The 18,429-nt window shown below is 43.3% G+C and overlaps 1 protein-coding gene across 1 annotated transcript in view; it reads left to right on the forward strand.

The window, feature by feature from the left end:
- The first annotated feature begins 272 nt into the window (after nucleotides 1-272).
- Nucleotides 273-18,429, forward strand: part of ciita (class II, major histocompatibility complex, transactivator) — an 81,995-nt gene continuing 63,838 nt past the window's right edge. The window contains exons 1-2 of the mRNA XM_078417492.1: nucleotides 273-348; nucleotides 17,311-17,622. Coding sequence (XP_078273618.1) covers nucleotides 17,313-17,622 — 310 coding nt within the window. The 5' untranslated portion in view covers nucleotides 273-348; nucleotides 17,311-17,312. The remainder of the gene's footprint in view (nucleotides 349-17,310; nucleotides 17,623-18,429) is intronic.

Genomic DNA, 18,429 nt, shown 5'->3' on the forward strand with positions numbered 1-18,429 from the left:
TGGTGTTTCCGCGCTGTAGAATCTAAAAAAAGATGTTACATTTATTGGTACAAAATGCACGTGGCAACCTAAATATAACTTGAGTGCTGGATGGGTAAAACTGGATTTGTACAATTTGGGAATTTCCTTCACCAGGCTTTGAAAGTAGGGGATTTCGTTTCTGATGTACAAGGTTAACGAAACATATCCAGGCCAATAAAAGTAGAACAATGGGCTGAGAGGCGTTGTTTACCGCGAGTTGGAAAGGGCCAACCCACTTTACCAAGAACGTATACAGCCAGTATCAAGGCGTTTGCAAGCACGGGATAGCGCGGGGGCATGAGCCTTGGGTGCTGCAGTGGAAACAAAGTAAGGCTGGTTTTGGAATGACTATAATGGGCTGCTTGTTTTACAATTACTCATCTCCAATTTAATTGCATCTAAATCTGAAAAGTACAGTACGCCCCCGAATTATATTGATAAACGGACTTTTGAAAATGTGTATTTTAAGCAAGTGAATGATTTCAATAAGGATGCCGTGAGTAAACGGAGGGGTGTTAACGGTAGTCCAAACGAGGCACGTCTGTGCAGGTGAGGTGTTTGGAGTTAAAGAGGTTGATGTATACAAACCGCGACCAGTTTAACTTGTCTAGGATGCGGACACCGGCGTTCCAGGTGTTTTAAATGTTGTGGTTTCTTCTCGTTGCAAATGATGGCGTTTAATATCAAAGATAGACGCAAAAACCTGGAGTAACTCAGCGTGTCGGGCAGCATCTCTGGAGAAAAGGAAAGGGTGACGTTTCGGGTCGAGAGCTTTCTTCAGACCGGGTGTTATCCACAGCGCTGTCAACTCTTGTTAAAGATTAATAATAATAATAATAAAAATGATGCATTACATTTATATAGCGCTTTTCATACACTCAAAGACGCTTTACAGGGATTTAAAGAACATAGGGAAGTGAATAAATAGATAAATAAGTAAACGAACAGAGAAAGGAGACAGAAGGTGAGGTGACCTTCAGTGGTTGAAGGCAGTACTGAACAGGTGAGACTTCAGTGATGTTTTGAATGTGGTGAGTGAGGAGGAGTCTCTAACGGTTTGGGGTAGTGAGTTCCATAGGGTGGGAGCAGCGATGGAGAAAGCCCTGTCCCCCCAGGATCTGAGTTTGGTCCGGATGGGGGGGGGATAGGAGATTTGCAGCAGCAGAACGGAGGGTGCAGGTGAGAGTGTGCCTGTGGAGGAGGTCAGTCAGGTAGGATGGGGCCAGGTTATGGAGGGCTTTGTAAGTCATGAGGAGGATTTTGTACTGGATTCTCTGGGGGATGGGGAGCCAGTGGAGTTTGTAAAGGACGGGGGGTGATATGGTCACGGATCGGGGTGTGGGTGAGTAGACGGGCAGCGGAGTTTTGAATGTATTGAAGTTTACTGATGATTTTTGAGGGTGCGCCATAGAGGAGGCTGTTGCAGTAGTCCAGACGGGAGGTGATGAAGGCGTGGATGAGGGTTTCTGCAGCTGTGGAGGAGAGGGCTGGACGGAGACGGGCAATGTTTTTGAGGTGGAAGAAGGCTGTCTTTGTGATGTGTTTGATGTGTTTGTCGAAGGAGAGGGTTTGATCAAAGATGATTCCAAGATTCCGGATGTGAGGGGAGGTGGATACTGGGAGACCATCAATATTGAGGATGAAGTTTTGGGTGGATTCGGTGAGCGTTTTTGGACCAATGATGATGATTTCAGATTTGTTGCAGTTGAGTTTGAGGAAATTTGATTGAAGCCAAGATTTTATTTCAGTGATGCAGTTTGTCAGTGTAGAGTGTGTGGTGGTGGAGATTGACTTGGTGGAGATGAGGAGCTGGATATCATCGGCGAAGCAGTGGAAGTTGAGACCATGACGGCGGATTAATTGACCAAGGGGGAACAGGTAGAGGATGAAGAGGAGGGGGCCAAGGACTGAGCCTTGGGGGACACCTTGGGGGAGGGGAGCGGTGGGGGATTTACAGTTGTTAATGGAGATGAACTGGTGCCTGTCAGAGAGGTAAGATTTGAACCAGGATAGGGCTGTGCTGGTGATGTCAAAGGAGGTTTCAAGTCGGGTGAGGAGAATGGAGTGATTTATGGTGTCAGGCGGCGCTGAGGTCAAGTAGGATGAGGATGTTGAGGTTGCCAGCGTCGGAGGAGAGGAAAAGGTCGTTTGTGATTTTGAGGAGCGCAGTTTCAGTACAGTGGTTGGAGCGGAATCCGGATTGGAAAGTTTCATACAGGTTATTGGTAGAGAGGTGGTATTTGAGTTGGGAAGCTACAGCACGTTCCAAAACTTTGGACAGAAAGGGTAGGTTGGAGATTGGTCTGAAGTTGTTTGGGGTGTCAGGGTTGAGACCAGGTTTTTTCAGAATGGGGGTGACAGCAGCGATTTTGAGGGATGGCGGGACGATGCCAGTGGACAGGGAGGAGTTTATTGTTGCAGTGATAAGTGGAGAGAGAGCAGGAAGGCAGGCCTTGACAAAGCTGGAGGGGATGGGGTCCAGAGAGCAGGTGGCAGTTTTTATTCCTGTGAAGAGGTCAGAGAGGTCGGTGGTGGAGACTGGGGAGAACTGAGGCAGGGGTTGACAGGATAAGGGGGGGGCAGGTAGTTTGAGGGGGAGCAGGTGCGTTGGTGGTTAAGGTGCTGTAAATGCTGTCTATTTTGCTTTGGAAGAATGAAAGGAAAGTGGTGCATTTGTCAACTGTGAATGATTGGGAGATGGTGTCCAGGGGGCTGAGGAGTTTGTTTATTGTAGAGAAGAGTGTTTTGGGGGTTTCCGGAGCCAGAGTGAATTATTTGAGAGTAGTAGGTGGAGTGGGCACGGGAGATGAGGCAAAGAGAACGAGTGGGCTGCTTGATCCATATTTTCTGGACCAACAAAAGAGGATCACGTTTATGTAGAGAATGGGGAAGATTTAGTTCCATACCCTTTTTCAAGTTTGTGGCAAATAAATGGCGTTTTAAATCAATGTATAAGGGTAAGACTGACAACGCTAGCGTTTATTGTCCGTCTACAATTGTTCTTGAAGTCCACTTCAGCTTTCACCTTAAGGTAGTTTTACAGTGAAGCGGGGTTTGGGTCACGTGGCATTGAAGGAACACCAATATATTTCCAACTCAGAATGCTCTTGAAGGAACACCAATATATTTCCAACTACAGATGCTGGTTTAAACCGAAGAGAGCCACAAAAAGCTGGAGTAACTCAGCAGGACAGGCAGCATCTCTGGACCCAAAATCTAGCTTTTTGTGTCTATCTTCAGAATGCTATGTGTCTTGGAAGGTGCAACTTTTGTATCATACCTTTTGTTATTGGTCCACCCACAAAAGTTGTTCATTTAGTATGGTCATCCTTTTTGTTCCATGTGACTAACTGCTGGCTCGTGTTGCCCAAATGTTGGGTGAGGAAAGTTCCAAAAGGCTAACTTCAAAGAGGTGGACACAAATTGCTGGAGTAACTCAACGGGACATGCAGCATCTCTGGAGAGAAAGAATGGATGACGTTTCGGGTGGAGACACTTCTTTAGACTGAACTTCAGACTGAACTTCTTAGAGGTGTGTAGATTCATGAGGGGAATAGATAGAGTGAACGTACAGAGTGTTTTTCCTGAGGTAGGGGAATCGAGAACTAGATTAAGGACATATGGTTAAGGTGGCAAGGGAAAGATTTAATGGGAAGCTGAGGGGCGATTTGATCACACAGAAGGTGGTGGGTATATGGAACAAGTTGCTAGATGAAGTAGTTGAGGCATGTACTAAAACCACACTTTAAAAAGTATTTGTACAGGTACATGAATAGGAAAGGTTTTGAGGGATAGGGGGCAGATGCAGGGAAATGGAACTAGTTTGGTTGGGGCATCTTGTTCAGTCTGGGTGAAGGTGCCGTTTGCGTGGCTGCATGACTCTATAGTGGTTGATAGAAAGCTACTCTATGGATGCTAGTTGGTTCTGTAAACTGGTCATGTATAAAGTACCTTGTTGATGGTCTTTCCATACTATTGATAAGAAAGTGAAAAGGGGAGATATTGAGACGGGGAAATTTGCAAGTGCGGTGTTATATCTCCAGGCAAGAGTGCCAAATAAAATAGATGGTCCAACAATGCTTGACCCTGGCTCTTTATACTTGTAATTAGAACATAACATTTATTTATACTAACTAATTTCCTAAAAATAATCCATTTTAAAAGTCCATATTCCTTGCTCATTTTTTTGTTCTTGCCGCACCTATTATGCACTTCTCAAATTCACTATTTCTTCAAACCCATTAAACTTGGTTTTACAACAGTGGACTAAATTATTTGTGATTTTTGTTTTCACCTGGGTAACCCATTAATGAATACAGAATACTTATTCACGGTAGAAAAGTATTTGGGAGAATCACTCCTGAATGACGTGTTGCACATTCCTTGGTGACTGATTTGGAAAGGGATCGGTCGTAAAGTAAAGACTATGATTGTGCCTTCTTATAGAAATATTGCATGAATAAGGAAGGCTCTCCATTTTCATTTATCAGTTTGCACAACTGTTCAGTGCGGGTCACTGACAACAATAGACTCCTCATGCTCACTTGAGACCAAGACCTTGCTGCCGCTGCCAACAGGTAGGATTCCTGCCCATGCATACTAGAGGGAGGAGCCCTCATTCACACAGGAATTTTCCCTTGTAGGGACATTGAGTCACTAACAACAACTTTGAATGCACCTTCCTGTATCCATTATTAGCAGCAGTTAGGAAGGAGTGATCCTGAGAAAGAAGTCAGAGGGAGAGAGTTGCAGAAGATAAATAAATGGGAATATGGTGGAATGAAAATAGAAATGAAAGGATGACTCAAATAGTTGGGAATAAAGATGAGCAAGAAATGGGGGAAAAGAGGAATTTGTTCCAGAAGAGAATGGGAGAACAGGATTTTTGTTTGGAGGTTAGGTATTGGCGAAAAGGAGAGTGAAAGCATCCTATCGGGATGAATCACAGCTTGGTTTGGAAACTACTCTGCTTAAGTTAGCAAGAAATTGCAGAGGATTGTGGATGTAGCCCAGTCCATCACACAAACAAACTTCCCCACTTGTTTGAATTGAGGATCAAAAAAAAGAGTACATATAAGCTGATGAACTGAATGTTGAAAGTGTCCGAGAATGAAAGGCTGCATTAATATAGGCTACAGTATCTGTCTGAACTCTAGGCAAGGAGTGAGGCTAATTGTGTGAAAGTGCTCACATACAACTTTAAAGCTGTTCTTAAAACTCGGGTGACTTTGGGTTCAGCTCCCATCTTGATTTCTCTTTGTCTTCTTAAAAGCACAGTGTTTGTTAAATGTTGGAATATTTTCACTTCTGCCAAAGAAAATAACACACTAATGTGTCAAATATTCTTATGATTTAAACATACACACAGTTTACCCATTTCCATAACAGCACATGGGAGCTGTTGATGTATGATATGGGGAGGAAGATGTACAACAAGTGGGGAGAACAATATAATCATGAAAAGTTTGAAGCATTATGAAAGAAATGTAATCATTTTGCACCAAATAACAGAAAAAATGTTGTATAAGCAAAAATTGTACAAAAATAAGAAAAAAAATTGATCAAATCCTTTACATCATGTTAAAACCCTTTCCTCTTTTTTTTTGACGAGTTAGCAATTATTGTTTCAAAATAGAGAAGCTTTGGTCTAGCGTGCATGATTAGTAACTGAAAAACAAAATTACCCTGAAACAGAACAGGTCACAGAAGATGATGTCAGAACCGTTTTGGAACAAAATGTCTTTAATGCTCCCACCTTATGTTAAAAACTTCACAAATGGGTGAAACCATGTACCATTTGGATGCCTTCTTCATTGCTCGGATATAGTCAGCATTCTATAGGACCAACTCACCAAACTCTACAAACATTGCCATCTCATTTCGGCCCACCGCACCCGACCAACGATTACCTGTACACTAGTTCTATCCTACGCACGAGGGACAATTTACAGATGCCAATTAACCTACAAACCTGCATCTCTTTGGAAGGTGGGAGGAAACCGGAGGACCAGGAGAAAACCCACCCGGTCACAGGGAGAACATGCAGGCTCAGTACAGACATCACCCGTAGTCAGGATAGAACCCTGGTCCCTGGCTCTGTTAGGCAGTAACTCTACCGCTGTGCCACAGTGCTGCCACTGTGTTCTACAATTATAAGGTGTACATTTATTTGATGTTTGTAGAACTGCACAATATTTGTATCATTTTAATGTCTAATAAATCTACTCTCCAGTACACCTTATTGACTAATCTCTGTAAATCTATTTAGAACTTTGCTGTGATATTACTCGTATCGACAAAATCTAAATTAGAAGACCTGTATCATATCTAATTGAGGATGACTTCTTTCCAGTCTTGGATTAAATTAATCAAGACAGTTTACATTATGTTCCCATTTCAGCTGCTGATTTAGGTTGTTTCCTATCTTATTGAAAAGCATTCACGAATATGTGTAAAATGTTTTCTATCAGCCTACCAAAATTTGTCTTGTATATTGTTCATTTAATCATACTACATCCTAATCTAAACATTTAATTCTCCTTGGTGGTGTCTTAATAAATACTGAATGCACTTAGACCATAGAACGGTACAGCACACGAACAGGCACTTTGTCCTACAATGTCTATGCTGAACATGATGCAATGATCCATATACTGTACCTCAGTTTTATGTGTATCCATGTGCTTATCTAAAAACCTCTTAAACATCATTGTTGTATAGCCTTGGTGTAAAAAAAACTTGCTCTGCACATCTCCTTTAAACTTTCCTCCCCTGGCCTCAATTGACCTAAAAGGTACAACCCTCAGTCTTTGACATTTCCACGCTGGGAACAAGGATCTGACTGTCTATCGCATCTATGCCTTTCATATATTTTTATATACTTCTATCAGGTCTCCCCTCAACCTCTGGTGTTTCAGAGAAAACAATCCAAGGTTTTCCAACCTCTCCTGACAGCTAATACCCTCTAATCAAGGCAGCATTCTGGTAAACCTCTTCTGCAACCCCTTCAAAGCGACCCAGGACTGCATGCTACGCCCCAGCTGTGGCCGAACAATGTCTTGTAGAGCTGAATCATGACTTCCTGAATTTTATACTCAATAAAGGCAAGCCTACCATATGCCTTCTTTACCAATCTATCTACACGAATTGCCACTTTCAGGGCGCTATGGACTTGGACCCCAAAATTCCTCCGCACATCAATGCTCTTAAGAGTCTTGCCATCAACTGTACACTTTTGCTTCATATTTAACCTCCAAAAGTGCAACACCTCACACTTGCTCAGATTTAAATCCATCCACCATTTCTCTGTCCATTTCTGTAGAATCATAGTTGATTCTACATTCTATAGATCATAGTTGATCTATGTCCCACTGTATACATTGAAATTTAATGATATTGTTTAAACAGTATTGGGATGTCCCCCCCCACCATCCCCCCAACCCCTTCCTGTTCATTAAGTGGTGTGTCCTAAGTGTCCACCTGTGCAAGGGAGTCTTTGTGTAATGCCTTATCTCAAGGACCGTATCTCTGGAAGATGCAACTTTCCATCAGCCCCAGATTCAAGTAACTTGAATGGGATTCAGACCTTGTGATCTTGAGGTGAGACTGCACCCAAAGCAATGTTACCCTGTGCTAAAGTGCTTTTTTTTGGCCAATTATCTGGTGTTTCTATTCTTTGTAATGATAAAAAGAGGGTTGGATAATTCTTATTTTCCCCAAAGGTTGTTTTTAAGTATGTGGAAAGCAAATACCACACAGATAGTTTTGTAAGAGACAATTTCAAACAAGAGTTTCTGCAGAAAACAGACCAGAAGCATCTTTTCCCTTTCTCTCTTTCTCTTTTGGATTCCGAACTGGCTTGCCCATAGAAGATCGAGGGTCGTGATGGAAGACTGATATTCTGGCCAGAGGTCTGATTTCGTGCGTTCTGCAGGGATTTGTGCTGGAACTTCTGTTGCGTGCGATATATATATATAAACGACTTGGAAGAAAATATCGAGAGACTAGTTAGTAAGTATGCAGACAGCAGCAAAATTGCTGGAGTTACAGACCATGAGTTCACTCTGAGGAAGTATGAGGTGTTGCACTTTGGGAGATTGAATGTAAGGAGAAAGTATCCAGTTAATGGCAAGCCCCTTAACAGCATTGAAGTATAGAGGGATCTTGGTGTCTCTTGGGGTTATGGGGACAAGGCAGGAGAATGGGGTTGAGGGAAAGATGGATCAGCAATGATTGAAATGCGGGGTAGACTTGATGGGCTGAATGGCCAAATTCTGCTCCTATCACTTATGAACTCCCTGAAAGTGGCAACACAATTAGATGGAGTGGTAAAGAGGAAATATGTTGTCTTCATCGGTATGGTGATTGAGTATGAGTTACAAAGTCGTGTTGCAGTTGTATAAAACATCAGTTAGGCTGCATTTGGAGTATTGTGTGCTGTTCTGATTCTCCCACTGTAGGATAAATGAGGAGGTTTCAGAAAGGATGTAGAAAAGGTTTATCAGGAGGCATCCAGGATTAAAGGATATTAGCTACAATGAAGAAGGGTCTCGACCCAAAATGTCACCCATTCATTCGCTCCAGAGATGCTGCCTGTCCCACTGAGTTACTCCAGCATCCTAGCGATAAAGAGATGTTGGACAAACTAGGATTTTTTTTTTTTCTCTGGAGCGTCGGAGGTTGAAATATATAAAATTAAGCGGGACAGATAGCATGGAAATGTCAAGGAATGGAGGGCATATCTTTCGGGTCAGAGAGGGCAGGTTTAAAGGAGTTGTGTGGAGTAATCTCTTTCACACAGAGAATGGTGGATGCTGGAATGTGCTGCAAGGGGTGGTGGTGGTGAAAGCAGGTATGAAAGTGGTGTTTAAGAGGCTTTTAGACAGGAACATGGGGATGCAAGGAATGGAGAGGCATGAATCATGTGAGGTAGAGGACATTGGCTAACGTCATCATGTTTGGCATGGATATTGTGGGCCAAAGTTCCTGTTCCTACATCCAATGTTTCTCTTCTCTTTGTTGTACAGCAAATGTCTGACCCAATGATATTTTTAGGTGCCTCATTCACACAGTTTTTAGCTGGTGTGCAAACATTGATGTTCACTTCTCAAAATTCCTCTTCTTGCATTGACACAATTTCCTCCTTCAGTTGCTCCAGTTTTTGTCTGGATGAGGTCCAGTTCCTGTTATTTGAAACAGTACTTCCACCACCGTTTATTTATGCTCCTTCTCTTCCCTTTAACCCGATGTTGTGAGAAATACTCAATTTTGCAAAGTGTTATGTTCATTACCACTACCAGATCAGCCTCTCATTTGATTCTGAACATGATGCTTTTCTCTATCAATAGTCAAGTCGTCAATAGACAATAGACAATAGGTGCAGGAGGAGGCCATTCAGCCCTTCGAGCCAGCACCGCCATTCAATGTGATCATGGCTGATCATTCTCAATCAGTACCCCGTTCCTGCCTTCTCCCCATACCCCCTGACTCCGCTATCCTTAAGAGCTCTATCCAGCTCTCTCTTGAATGCATTCAGAGAATTGGCCTCCACTGCCTTCTGAGGCAGAGAATTCCACAGATTCACAACTCTCTGACTGAAAAAGTTTTTCCTCATCTCAGTTCTAAATGGCCTACCCCTTATTCTTAAACTGTGGCCCCTTGTTCTGGACTGCCCCAACATTGGGAACATGTTTCCTGCCTCTAACGTGTCCAACCCCTTAATAATCTTATATGTTTCGATAAGATCTCCTCTCATCCTTCTAAATTCCAGTGTATACAAGCCGAGTCGCTCCAGTCTTTCAACATATGATAGTCCCGCCATTCCAGGAATTAACCTAGTAAACCTACGCTGCACGCCCTCAATAGCAAGAATATCCTTCCTCAAATTTGGAGACCAAAACTGCACACACTACTCCAGGTGCGGTCTCACTAGGGCCCTGTACAACTGCAGAAGGACCTCTTTGATCCTATACTCAACTCCTCTTGTTATGAAGGCCAACATTCCATTCAAGTCAATTTTATTTATATAGCACATTTAAACACAACCCACGTTGACCAAAGTGCTTTACATCAGTGCAGGTACTAAAAAAGAACATACAATAGCACACAAACCTAACAACACAGACATAAACAGTTTACAGCGTCCCCTCAGAGAGCCTCAAACGCTCGGGAATAGAAGTAGGTTTTGAGCCTGGACTTAAAGGAGTCAATGGAGGGGGCAGTTCTGATGGGGAGTGGGATGCTGTTCCACAGTCTAGGAGCTGCAACTGCAAAAGCACGGTCACCCCTGAGCTTAAGCCTAGACCGCGGGACAGTCAGAAGGCCCAAGTTGGCCGACCTGAGGGACCTGGAGTTTGAGTGGTGGGTTAGAAGATTTTTGATATGGGGGGGGCAAACCCATTTGGGGCTTTGTATGCAAATAGGAGGAGCTTGAAATCGATTCAGTACCGTACTGGGAGCCAGTGGAGAGAGGCCAGAATCGGGGTGATGTGGTCCCTTTTACGGGCACCCGTCAGGAGTCTTGGGCCAATTGCAGGCGGGACAGGGATGATTGGCTGATCCCAGTGTATAGGGACAATAGACAATAGGTGCAGGAGTAGGCCATTCAGCCCTTCGAGCCAGCACCGCCATTCAATGCGATCATGGCTGATCACTCTCAATCAGTACCCCGTTCCTGCCTTCTCCCCATACCCCCTCACTCCGCTATCCTTAAGAGCTCTATCCAGCTCTCTCTTGGAAGCATCCAACGAACTGGCCTCCACTGCCTTCTGAGGCAGAGAATTCCACACCTTCACCACTCTGACTGAAAAAGTTCTTCCTCATCTCTGTTCTAAATGGCCTACCCCTTATTCTTAAACTGTGGCCCCTTGTTCTGGACTCCCCCAACATTGGGAACATGTTTCCTGCCTCTAATGTGTCCAATCCCCTAATTATCTTATACGTTTCAATAAGATCCCCCCTCATCCTTCTAAATTCCAGTGTATACAAGCCTAATTGCTCCAGCCTATCAACATACGACAGTCCCGCCATTCCGGGAATCAACCTAGCGAACCTACGCTGCACGCCCTCAATAGCAAGAATATCCTTCCTCAAATTTGGAGACCAAAACTGCACACAATACTCCAGGTGTGGTCTCACCAGGGCCCGGTACAACTGTAGAAGGACCTCTTTGCTCCTATACTCAACTTGTTACGAAGGCCAACATTCCATTGGCTTTCTTCACTGCCTGCTGTACCTGCATGCTTCCTTTCAGTGACTGATGCACTAGGACACCCAGATCTCGTTGAACATCCCCTCTTCCTAACTTGGGAGTTGCAGTAGTCCAGGCGGGAGGAAATAAATGCGTGGATGATTTTTTTCAAGATCGTCAAATTGGAGGAATGGTTTGATTTTAGCTATGGTACCAAGCTGGAAGAAACTGGCTTTTACCACAGAGTTGACTTGCTTGTCAAACTTAAAAGCGGTGTCAAATATCACGCCAAGGTTTTTGACATGAGGTTTGACTAGGGTGGATAGGCTTCCAAGGCTGCCTGTTGTCGTTTTGATGGAGTCCCGGGGGCCGAATAGGATGACCTCAGACTTGCTCTCATTTAACTGAAGGAAGTTCTGTGCCATCCAACATTTTATGTCAATAGGTGTGCTAGAACCTCTACTATCACTGCTCTGCAATTCAGCCATCACTCCACAATGACCTCAACAGGACCACATCACATACAAAGCATATAGGGTTTAATTATTGAATTGTGTTCCCTCCTCTCTCCAAGATGCCCCCTTGCTTAGGTCCATATTTATTGTTGTTCTATGATACACAAAGCCGAAAACAACTCAATCATGACACCGTAAGCGAATTAACTTGTTGTCCATCTGGGAACGCCATATGTAATTTTGTGACTCAAAAGAATGAAACAGCAGACACTAGAAATCTGAAATAAAAATCACAAGGACTGCTGGAAATAATCCTCAGGTTGGACAGCATCGATGGCAGGCAAATAGAATGAAGGCTTCAGCTCATTGACCTTTTTATCAGAACTAAGAGGAAATACTGCCCCCCCATCCCCCCCCCCCGCTGCAGTTCTGAGCCTCCTGTATGTGGAGGGTGGCCTGTCATTCGTGTGCATCCATATTCAGGTGGCGGCTTTGGTGTGCTTCCAATACCCAGGTGCAACCTGCAGAGACGCTTGTTAATCAAGCCCCTTTCCACATGGCATGCACTGGTGATGTAGTTCTTCCATCAGGAATGCTGCCTTTCAAGTGTGGCACGTATCCCTAAGGCAAACTTCAGCTATGCTGCTCTGCAAGCATTGCCTGTCTATGTTTGATTCCATTCTCACTTCCTTAGCATATCCAGCATTCATGCCTGCCTGAAGCAAGATGTGGGCATGGACTGATCAGTGGCAAGTGGCAGGACTTTCATATGAAGAAAGACTGGATAGACTCGGCTTGTACTCACTGGAATTGAGGGAGGGATCTTATAGAAACTTACAAAATTCTTAAGGGGTTGGACAGGCTAGATGCAGGAAGATTGTTCCCGATGTTGGGAAAGTCCAGAACAAGGAGTCACAGTTTAAGGATAAGGGGGAAGTCTTTTAGGACCGAGATGAGAAAGTTTTTTTTCACACAGAGTGGTGAATCTGTGGAATTCTCTGCCACAGAGGGTAGTTGAGGCCAGTTCCTTGGCTATATTTAAGAGGGAGTTAGATGTGGCCCTTGTGGCTAAAGGGATCAGGGGGTATGGAGAGAAGTCAGGTACGGGATACTGAGTTGGATGATCAGCCATGATCATATTGAATGATGGTGCAGGCTCGAAGGGCCGAATGGCCTACTCCTGCACCCATTTTCTATGTTTCTATGTTTCTAAGTAACCTTCCTGCCATGAAACTGTCAGGCAAAGACCATCTCCAAAAGAGAGAGAGCCTAACTACCTATCCTTGATCTTCACTATTATTACTACTGTTGAGTTCCTAGCATTGAACTATCTGGGGTTTACTATTCATAAAATTACTGTCTCCCCAAGGGCAAGTTTAGAGACTGAGATACTGCAGCAAATCACTCCAGTCCTGCCACCCCAAAGTGTAAGGCAAAAGTCAAGGGAACCATGAAATACTTTCCCCTTGTTTTATTGAGTGCAGCCCCAACATCTCTCAGAGACTGATATCAGCCTACTGCTTGACACACTAATCCACCACTTTATATCTTTATATATTCCTTCTACCACTGGTACATAGTGACCAGTCCTTTACCATTACAGAGTCAAATTCCGCTAATGCTCAACCCAACACAATTGTGGGTGTCTCCCCACACCTCGAGGATTGCAGTTGTTCAAGAAGGCAGCTCACCATCACCTTCTCAAGGTCAGTGAGGGATGGGTAAACTAATGTGTAGGAAGGAACTGCAGATGCTGGTTTGAACCGAAGATAGACACAAAAAGCTGGAGTAACTCAGCGGGACAGGCAGCATCTCTGGAGATAAAGAATGGGTGATGTTTTGGGTCGAGACCCTTCTTCAGACTGGTTAGGGATAAGGGCAATGAGATATATAGACGATGATGTGGAATCACAGAGGGGGAACAGCGAGAGAGAATGTTGCAGAACTCTCGTCGGAAAGAGGAGGAGAACTTCTTCAAAGTAGACATACCTTGAGGAGATTTCGCAGTGGAGCAGACGAAATGTGTAGGAAGCAACTAATGCTGGATCCGCCTATGAAGTCCACATCCCTTGAATGAATGAAAGGCATGCACCATGTAGACGATGCAACTATTTGCCAGGGCTGCTGACAACACATCCCAAACCTGCAACCTCATCACCAAATTGACCAAGACTTCAACTGCATGGGAACACTAACCTCTTATGTTCTACCCCCATTCCCTGCCCTACATGCAATAACCCCTATACGCAATACATCACCCTGACTTTGGTATATATCCATGTTTCTTTATCACCATAATCTCTCCTTTACAAAACCTGAGGAACTGCAGGAGTTCAGAAAGGGTGTGGACCATTGCCTTCTTAAGGATGGGCCTTGCCCACAATGTCTGGATCTCCAAAAAATGAATAACATTCTGCAGATGGACAAGCTTCAAGAGGTGGATAATCTTATCTATAAATAGCACTGACAATAATATGGGCTTGTACAGAAAACAGGTTTTTTTAAAATGTGCTTTCATTAAATTGCGAGAGCCTTTGTCACACATTATAGATATCATTAAACATATTTTATTTGCTAAATTGGCACCAATTACCCTTGTTTTTGGAGGTTGGCATTGGGCGTGTGCTTTGCAAAGGCACAACAAATATTCAGCTTTCATTCCATTGATCTGAACATTGTGCCAGGTGGTTTACTTCCTCATACTTTAGGCTTTCCAATACCACACGTGATTTCCCAGCAGAGGTAATAGGTGCTTGGGGTTTTCCCTTCATTTACTTATTAATTAATGCATGTTCCAACATGAATCGGCATCCCAACCTACCCCTTACAACCTTGGCACCGAATTTAAAAATTCACCAACATTGCTGGTGCACAACCAGTCTCTTAGTTAAAGTTTCTTTGACTGAAGTCTCAGTCCTGGAGTTTGAGCCGACAAATGAGCGGGCGTGCAGCGTAGGTTTACTAGGTTAATTCCCGGAATGGCGGGACTGTCATATGTTGAAAGACTGGAGCGACTAGGCTTGTATACACTGGAATTTAGAAGGATGAGAGGAGATCTTATCGAAACATATAAGATTATTAAGGGGTTGGACACGTTGGAGGCAGGAAACATGTTCCCAATGTTGGGGCAGTCCAGAACAAGGGGCCACAGTTTAAGAATAAGGGGTAGGCCATTTAGAACAGAGATGAGGAAAAACTTTTTCAGTCAGAGAGTTGTGAATCTGTGGAATTCTCTGCCTCAGAGGGCAGTGGAGGCCAATTCTCTGAATACATTCAAGAAAGATAAGAAAATAACTGCAGATGCTGGTACAAATCGATTTATTCACAAAATGCTGGAGTAACTCAGCAGGTCAGGCAGCATCTCGGGAGAGAAGGAATGAGTGACGTTTCGGGTCGAGACCCTTCTTCAGACTGGTCTGAAGGGTCTCGACCCGAAACGTCACCCATTCCTTCTCTCCCGAGATGCTGCCTGACCTGCTGAGTTACTCCAGCATTTTGTGAACATTCAAGAAAGAGCTGGATAGAGCTCTTAAGGATAGCGGAGTCAGGGGGTATGGGGAGAAAGCAGGAATGGGGTACTGATTGAGAATGATCAGCCACGATCACATTGAATGGCGGTGCGGGCTCGAAGGGCCGAATGGCCTCCTCCTGCACCTATTGTCTATTGTCTATTGTCTATTGTCTAAATATGCCTGATATTTCAGTGCCCCACTTCAGTGACAAAGTGCTGCATTGACAGAGGTGCTGTCACCCAGCCATTTACTCCTAGGTATTCGTACAATATCCTAAAATGCTATTTCAAAGTAGAACAGGGAAGTTATCCCTGGTCTATTTCGATATTAGCCCTCGAGCAACTGCCTGAAACAAATTATCTCTCCCATATCACATTTCTGCTGCAAATTGGAAAATGTTGGAAATCTAAAGTTTCTAAAAAAATGCAAATGCTGGAAAATGCTCTGCAGAATATTTGAAATAAATAGTCAAAATTTCAGGTTTGAGACCATTTCTCAACCTCAAAACAATAATTGTTTATTTTTCCACAGGTACTGCCTGACTGAGTTTTCCCAGCATTTTCTGTTTTATTTCCCATTTCCGTTTGCTCTGTGTAAACAGGGTGCATTGTTTATTAAATAACAACAGTGACAAAATGTCAAAAGTACTTGTTCATCGTGAAGGTCTTTGGGATCATCTGAGAGAGCTGTGAAAGATACAGCTATAACTGCAAGTCCAACGTGTTATCAATTTAGCGGCCATTTTATGGTGAATAGGATGTACGTCATGTTTAAAGGGATATTGATATTATATAATCCAAGGAACATAATCCATGCAAATATTGATTTGCATCATGAAAAGATGCCCTATGCATCATTTGGTGGTTTGCTAGTAGCAGGATCAAAATATAAGGGAAAAATAATTACATTTTATGCCATTTCTGCAGATTTTGCATTTGTTCCCTTCCCTTTGAGACAACAACCCCACACATGCCGATTGACTGGTTCAAGAAAAGAATATCCAACCTTGAACCTTATTCTGAGTTTGCTTGCATATTAGTTGCCAGCCCTCTTCCTCATTTTTTTTCCTGCAGATAGCAGCACAGTAAAGAGACCAGTGTCAGAGAGGGATACAGTGTGGAAACAGGCCCTTCGGCCCAACTTGCCCACACTGGCCAACATGTTCCAGCTACACTAGTCCCACCTGCCAGTATTTGGTCCATATCCCCCCAAACCTGTCCTATCCATTTGCCTGTCCAACTGCTTCTTAAATGTTGGGATAGTCAGGGACTGTTGGGACAATCCTTGGACTGTTTGTGTGCTGTCATACATCAGATGGCTCATTGGGCAAATTTTATTGACATCATCTGGTTACTTGTCCATTTACAACTTTTTTCATCTAGGTATGCCAAAATGTGCGTCATAATCGGTACATTACTTATCAAATGAAACAAAAATAGTTGACTTTCCTCTTTAGAAATATTACGCAAAGACGATGGGAACAGGAGTAGTCTTTCTATTTCACAACATGTCTGACAGTCTGTCCACTCAGTCTTCCTTTTCTCTCCACTCTCTGCCAGATATCACACATTGCACTTAGTAGAGGCCCACAAGGAAGGTATGAGCTGACCATCCGGATTTTTTTTTTTACCTCAGACTGGCACATATCACTTGAGTATCAGAGATAATAAATTTTGAAAATGAGCCCAAGATACCATACCAGCATTAGATTGATACCCAGTCAGAGGAGTGAGGCTTGAAATCGCAACAAAAAACAAATTGCTGGAGGAATTCAGCAAGTTTGTGCCGGCAAAGGGATGGTTGGTGTTTCGGGTTTGACCCTGCATCAGGATTCAACAGACTATCTCTCAGGCAAGAGTGCTACCCTTGTCTGAAACAAACACTTGATCATAATAAAGCACTTGTCCTGGTTAGTGCGTTATTATAATTGTTGATAGAAAGATTATTGCTTAGCTTGTCTGCAACACAATTTCAGGCATTTATTTATTTGATTCATGCATTTGGTTGCGATTCCTGTTTAAACTGAATGCAATGTATCATAAGAGAACTGATACTGGTCAACTTGACAAAATACCAATGGCTATTTAGAATAGACATATATTTGGTAATTATCTCCGAATTCATTTTTTTCTAGGTATGATTCACTCCAGAAAATTCCTACTTGGATTAATTAATGTACTATCAAATGGACCTCCTTCCAAATTCCAAGCCTTACTGATTGACTTGTTGGAGAAAGGCCTTTTAACAAAAGATGGCTACAGACATTACAACCAATGTGAACCCGAGGATTTGTCACGGACTATCCTGGTGTCAGTTCTCGGAAAAGATGAAAGCTACTATCAAGCATTTCTCTCCATTCTCTGTGTCCATTTCCCATGGATTCGTGTGGGTTTTCAACAGGTTTGCAATGGCAGGGATCAAATGTGGGCAAACGGGCAATCTGACAGTAAGTGAATTCATTTTAAAATTGCAAGCTAAAATAAATTTGATTATGAAGAAGTAAAGATGGAAATGTGTTTTAGTTTGTAAGTTAGGCTGCCTGGTCCTCCAAGTGTTTTTAATTTAGGGATTTAAAAATGAGTTTGCAGTCATGTTAATATTTCACTAACAAGCCATTTATTTGAACAACATCCAATGTAAAGTTACAACTAATATAATCAAAGATCTACACCACCCTCACCATCATCTCTTTTGTTTAGAGATCCAGCATGGAAACAGGCCCTTTGGTCCATCGATAACCCATGCACACCAGTTCTATGTTGTCCCACTTTTGCACTAGCTGCAAATTTGCAGCGACCAATTAACCAACAAACCCGCGGGGTCATGGGGAGAACATGCAAACTTCACACAGACAGCAGCCGAGGTTAGGATCGAACCTGGATCCCTGGCGCTGTGAGGCAGCAACTCTACCAGTTGCACCACTGTGCCGCACTTTTAAAACACCATGATGCAGGAGCGGAAAAACATACCCATTGGTTCAAGAATAACTTGGACAATAGGTGCAGGAGGAGGCCATTCGGCCCTTCGAGCCAGCACCGCCATTCAATGTGATCATGGCTGATCATTCTCAATCAGTACCCCGTTCCTGCCTTCTCCCCATACCCCCTGACTCCCGCACAACCCGAATCACAACTCTATTAGGCACCGACCCACACAGATGTTGCACTGCTATGGTTGCTCGGTGTACTTTGGTTATTCCACTATGTTTACTTTGAATAACTGATAAGTTACTGTATTATTTCCCTTGGTTTTA

The sequence above is a fragment of the Rhinoraja longicauda genome, chromosome 21 (genome assembly GCF_053455715.1).
Source record: "Rhinoraja longicauda isolate Sanriku21f chromosome 21, sRhiLon1.1, whole genome shotgun sequence".
Classification (NCBI taxonomy): Eukaryota; Metazoa; Chordata; class Chondrichthyes; order Rajiformes; family Arhynchobatidae; genus Rhinoraja; species Rhinoraja longicauda.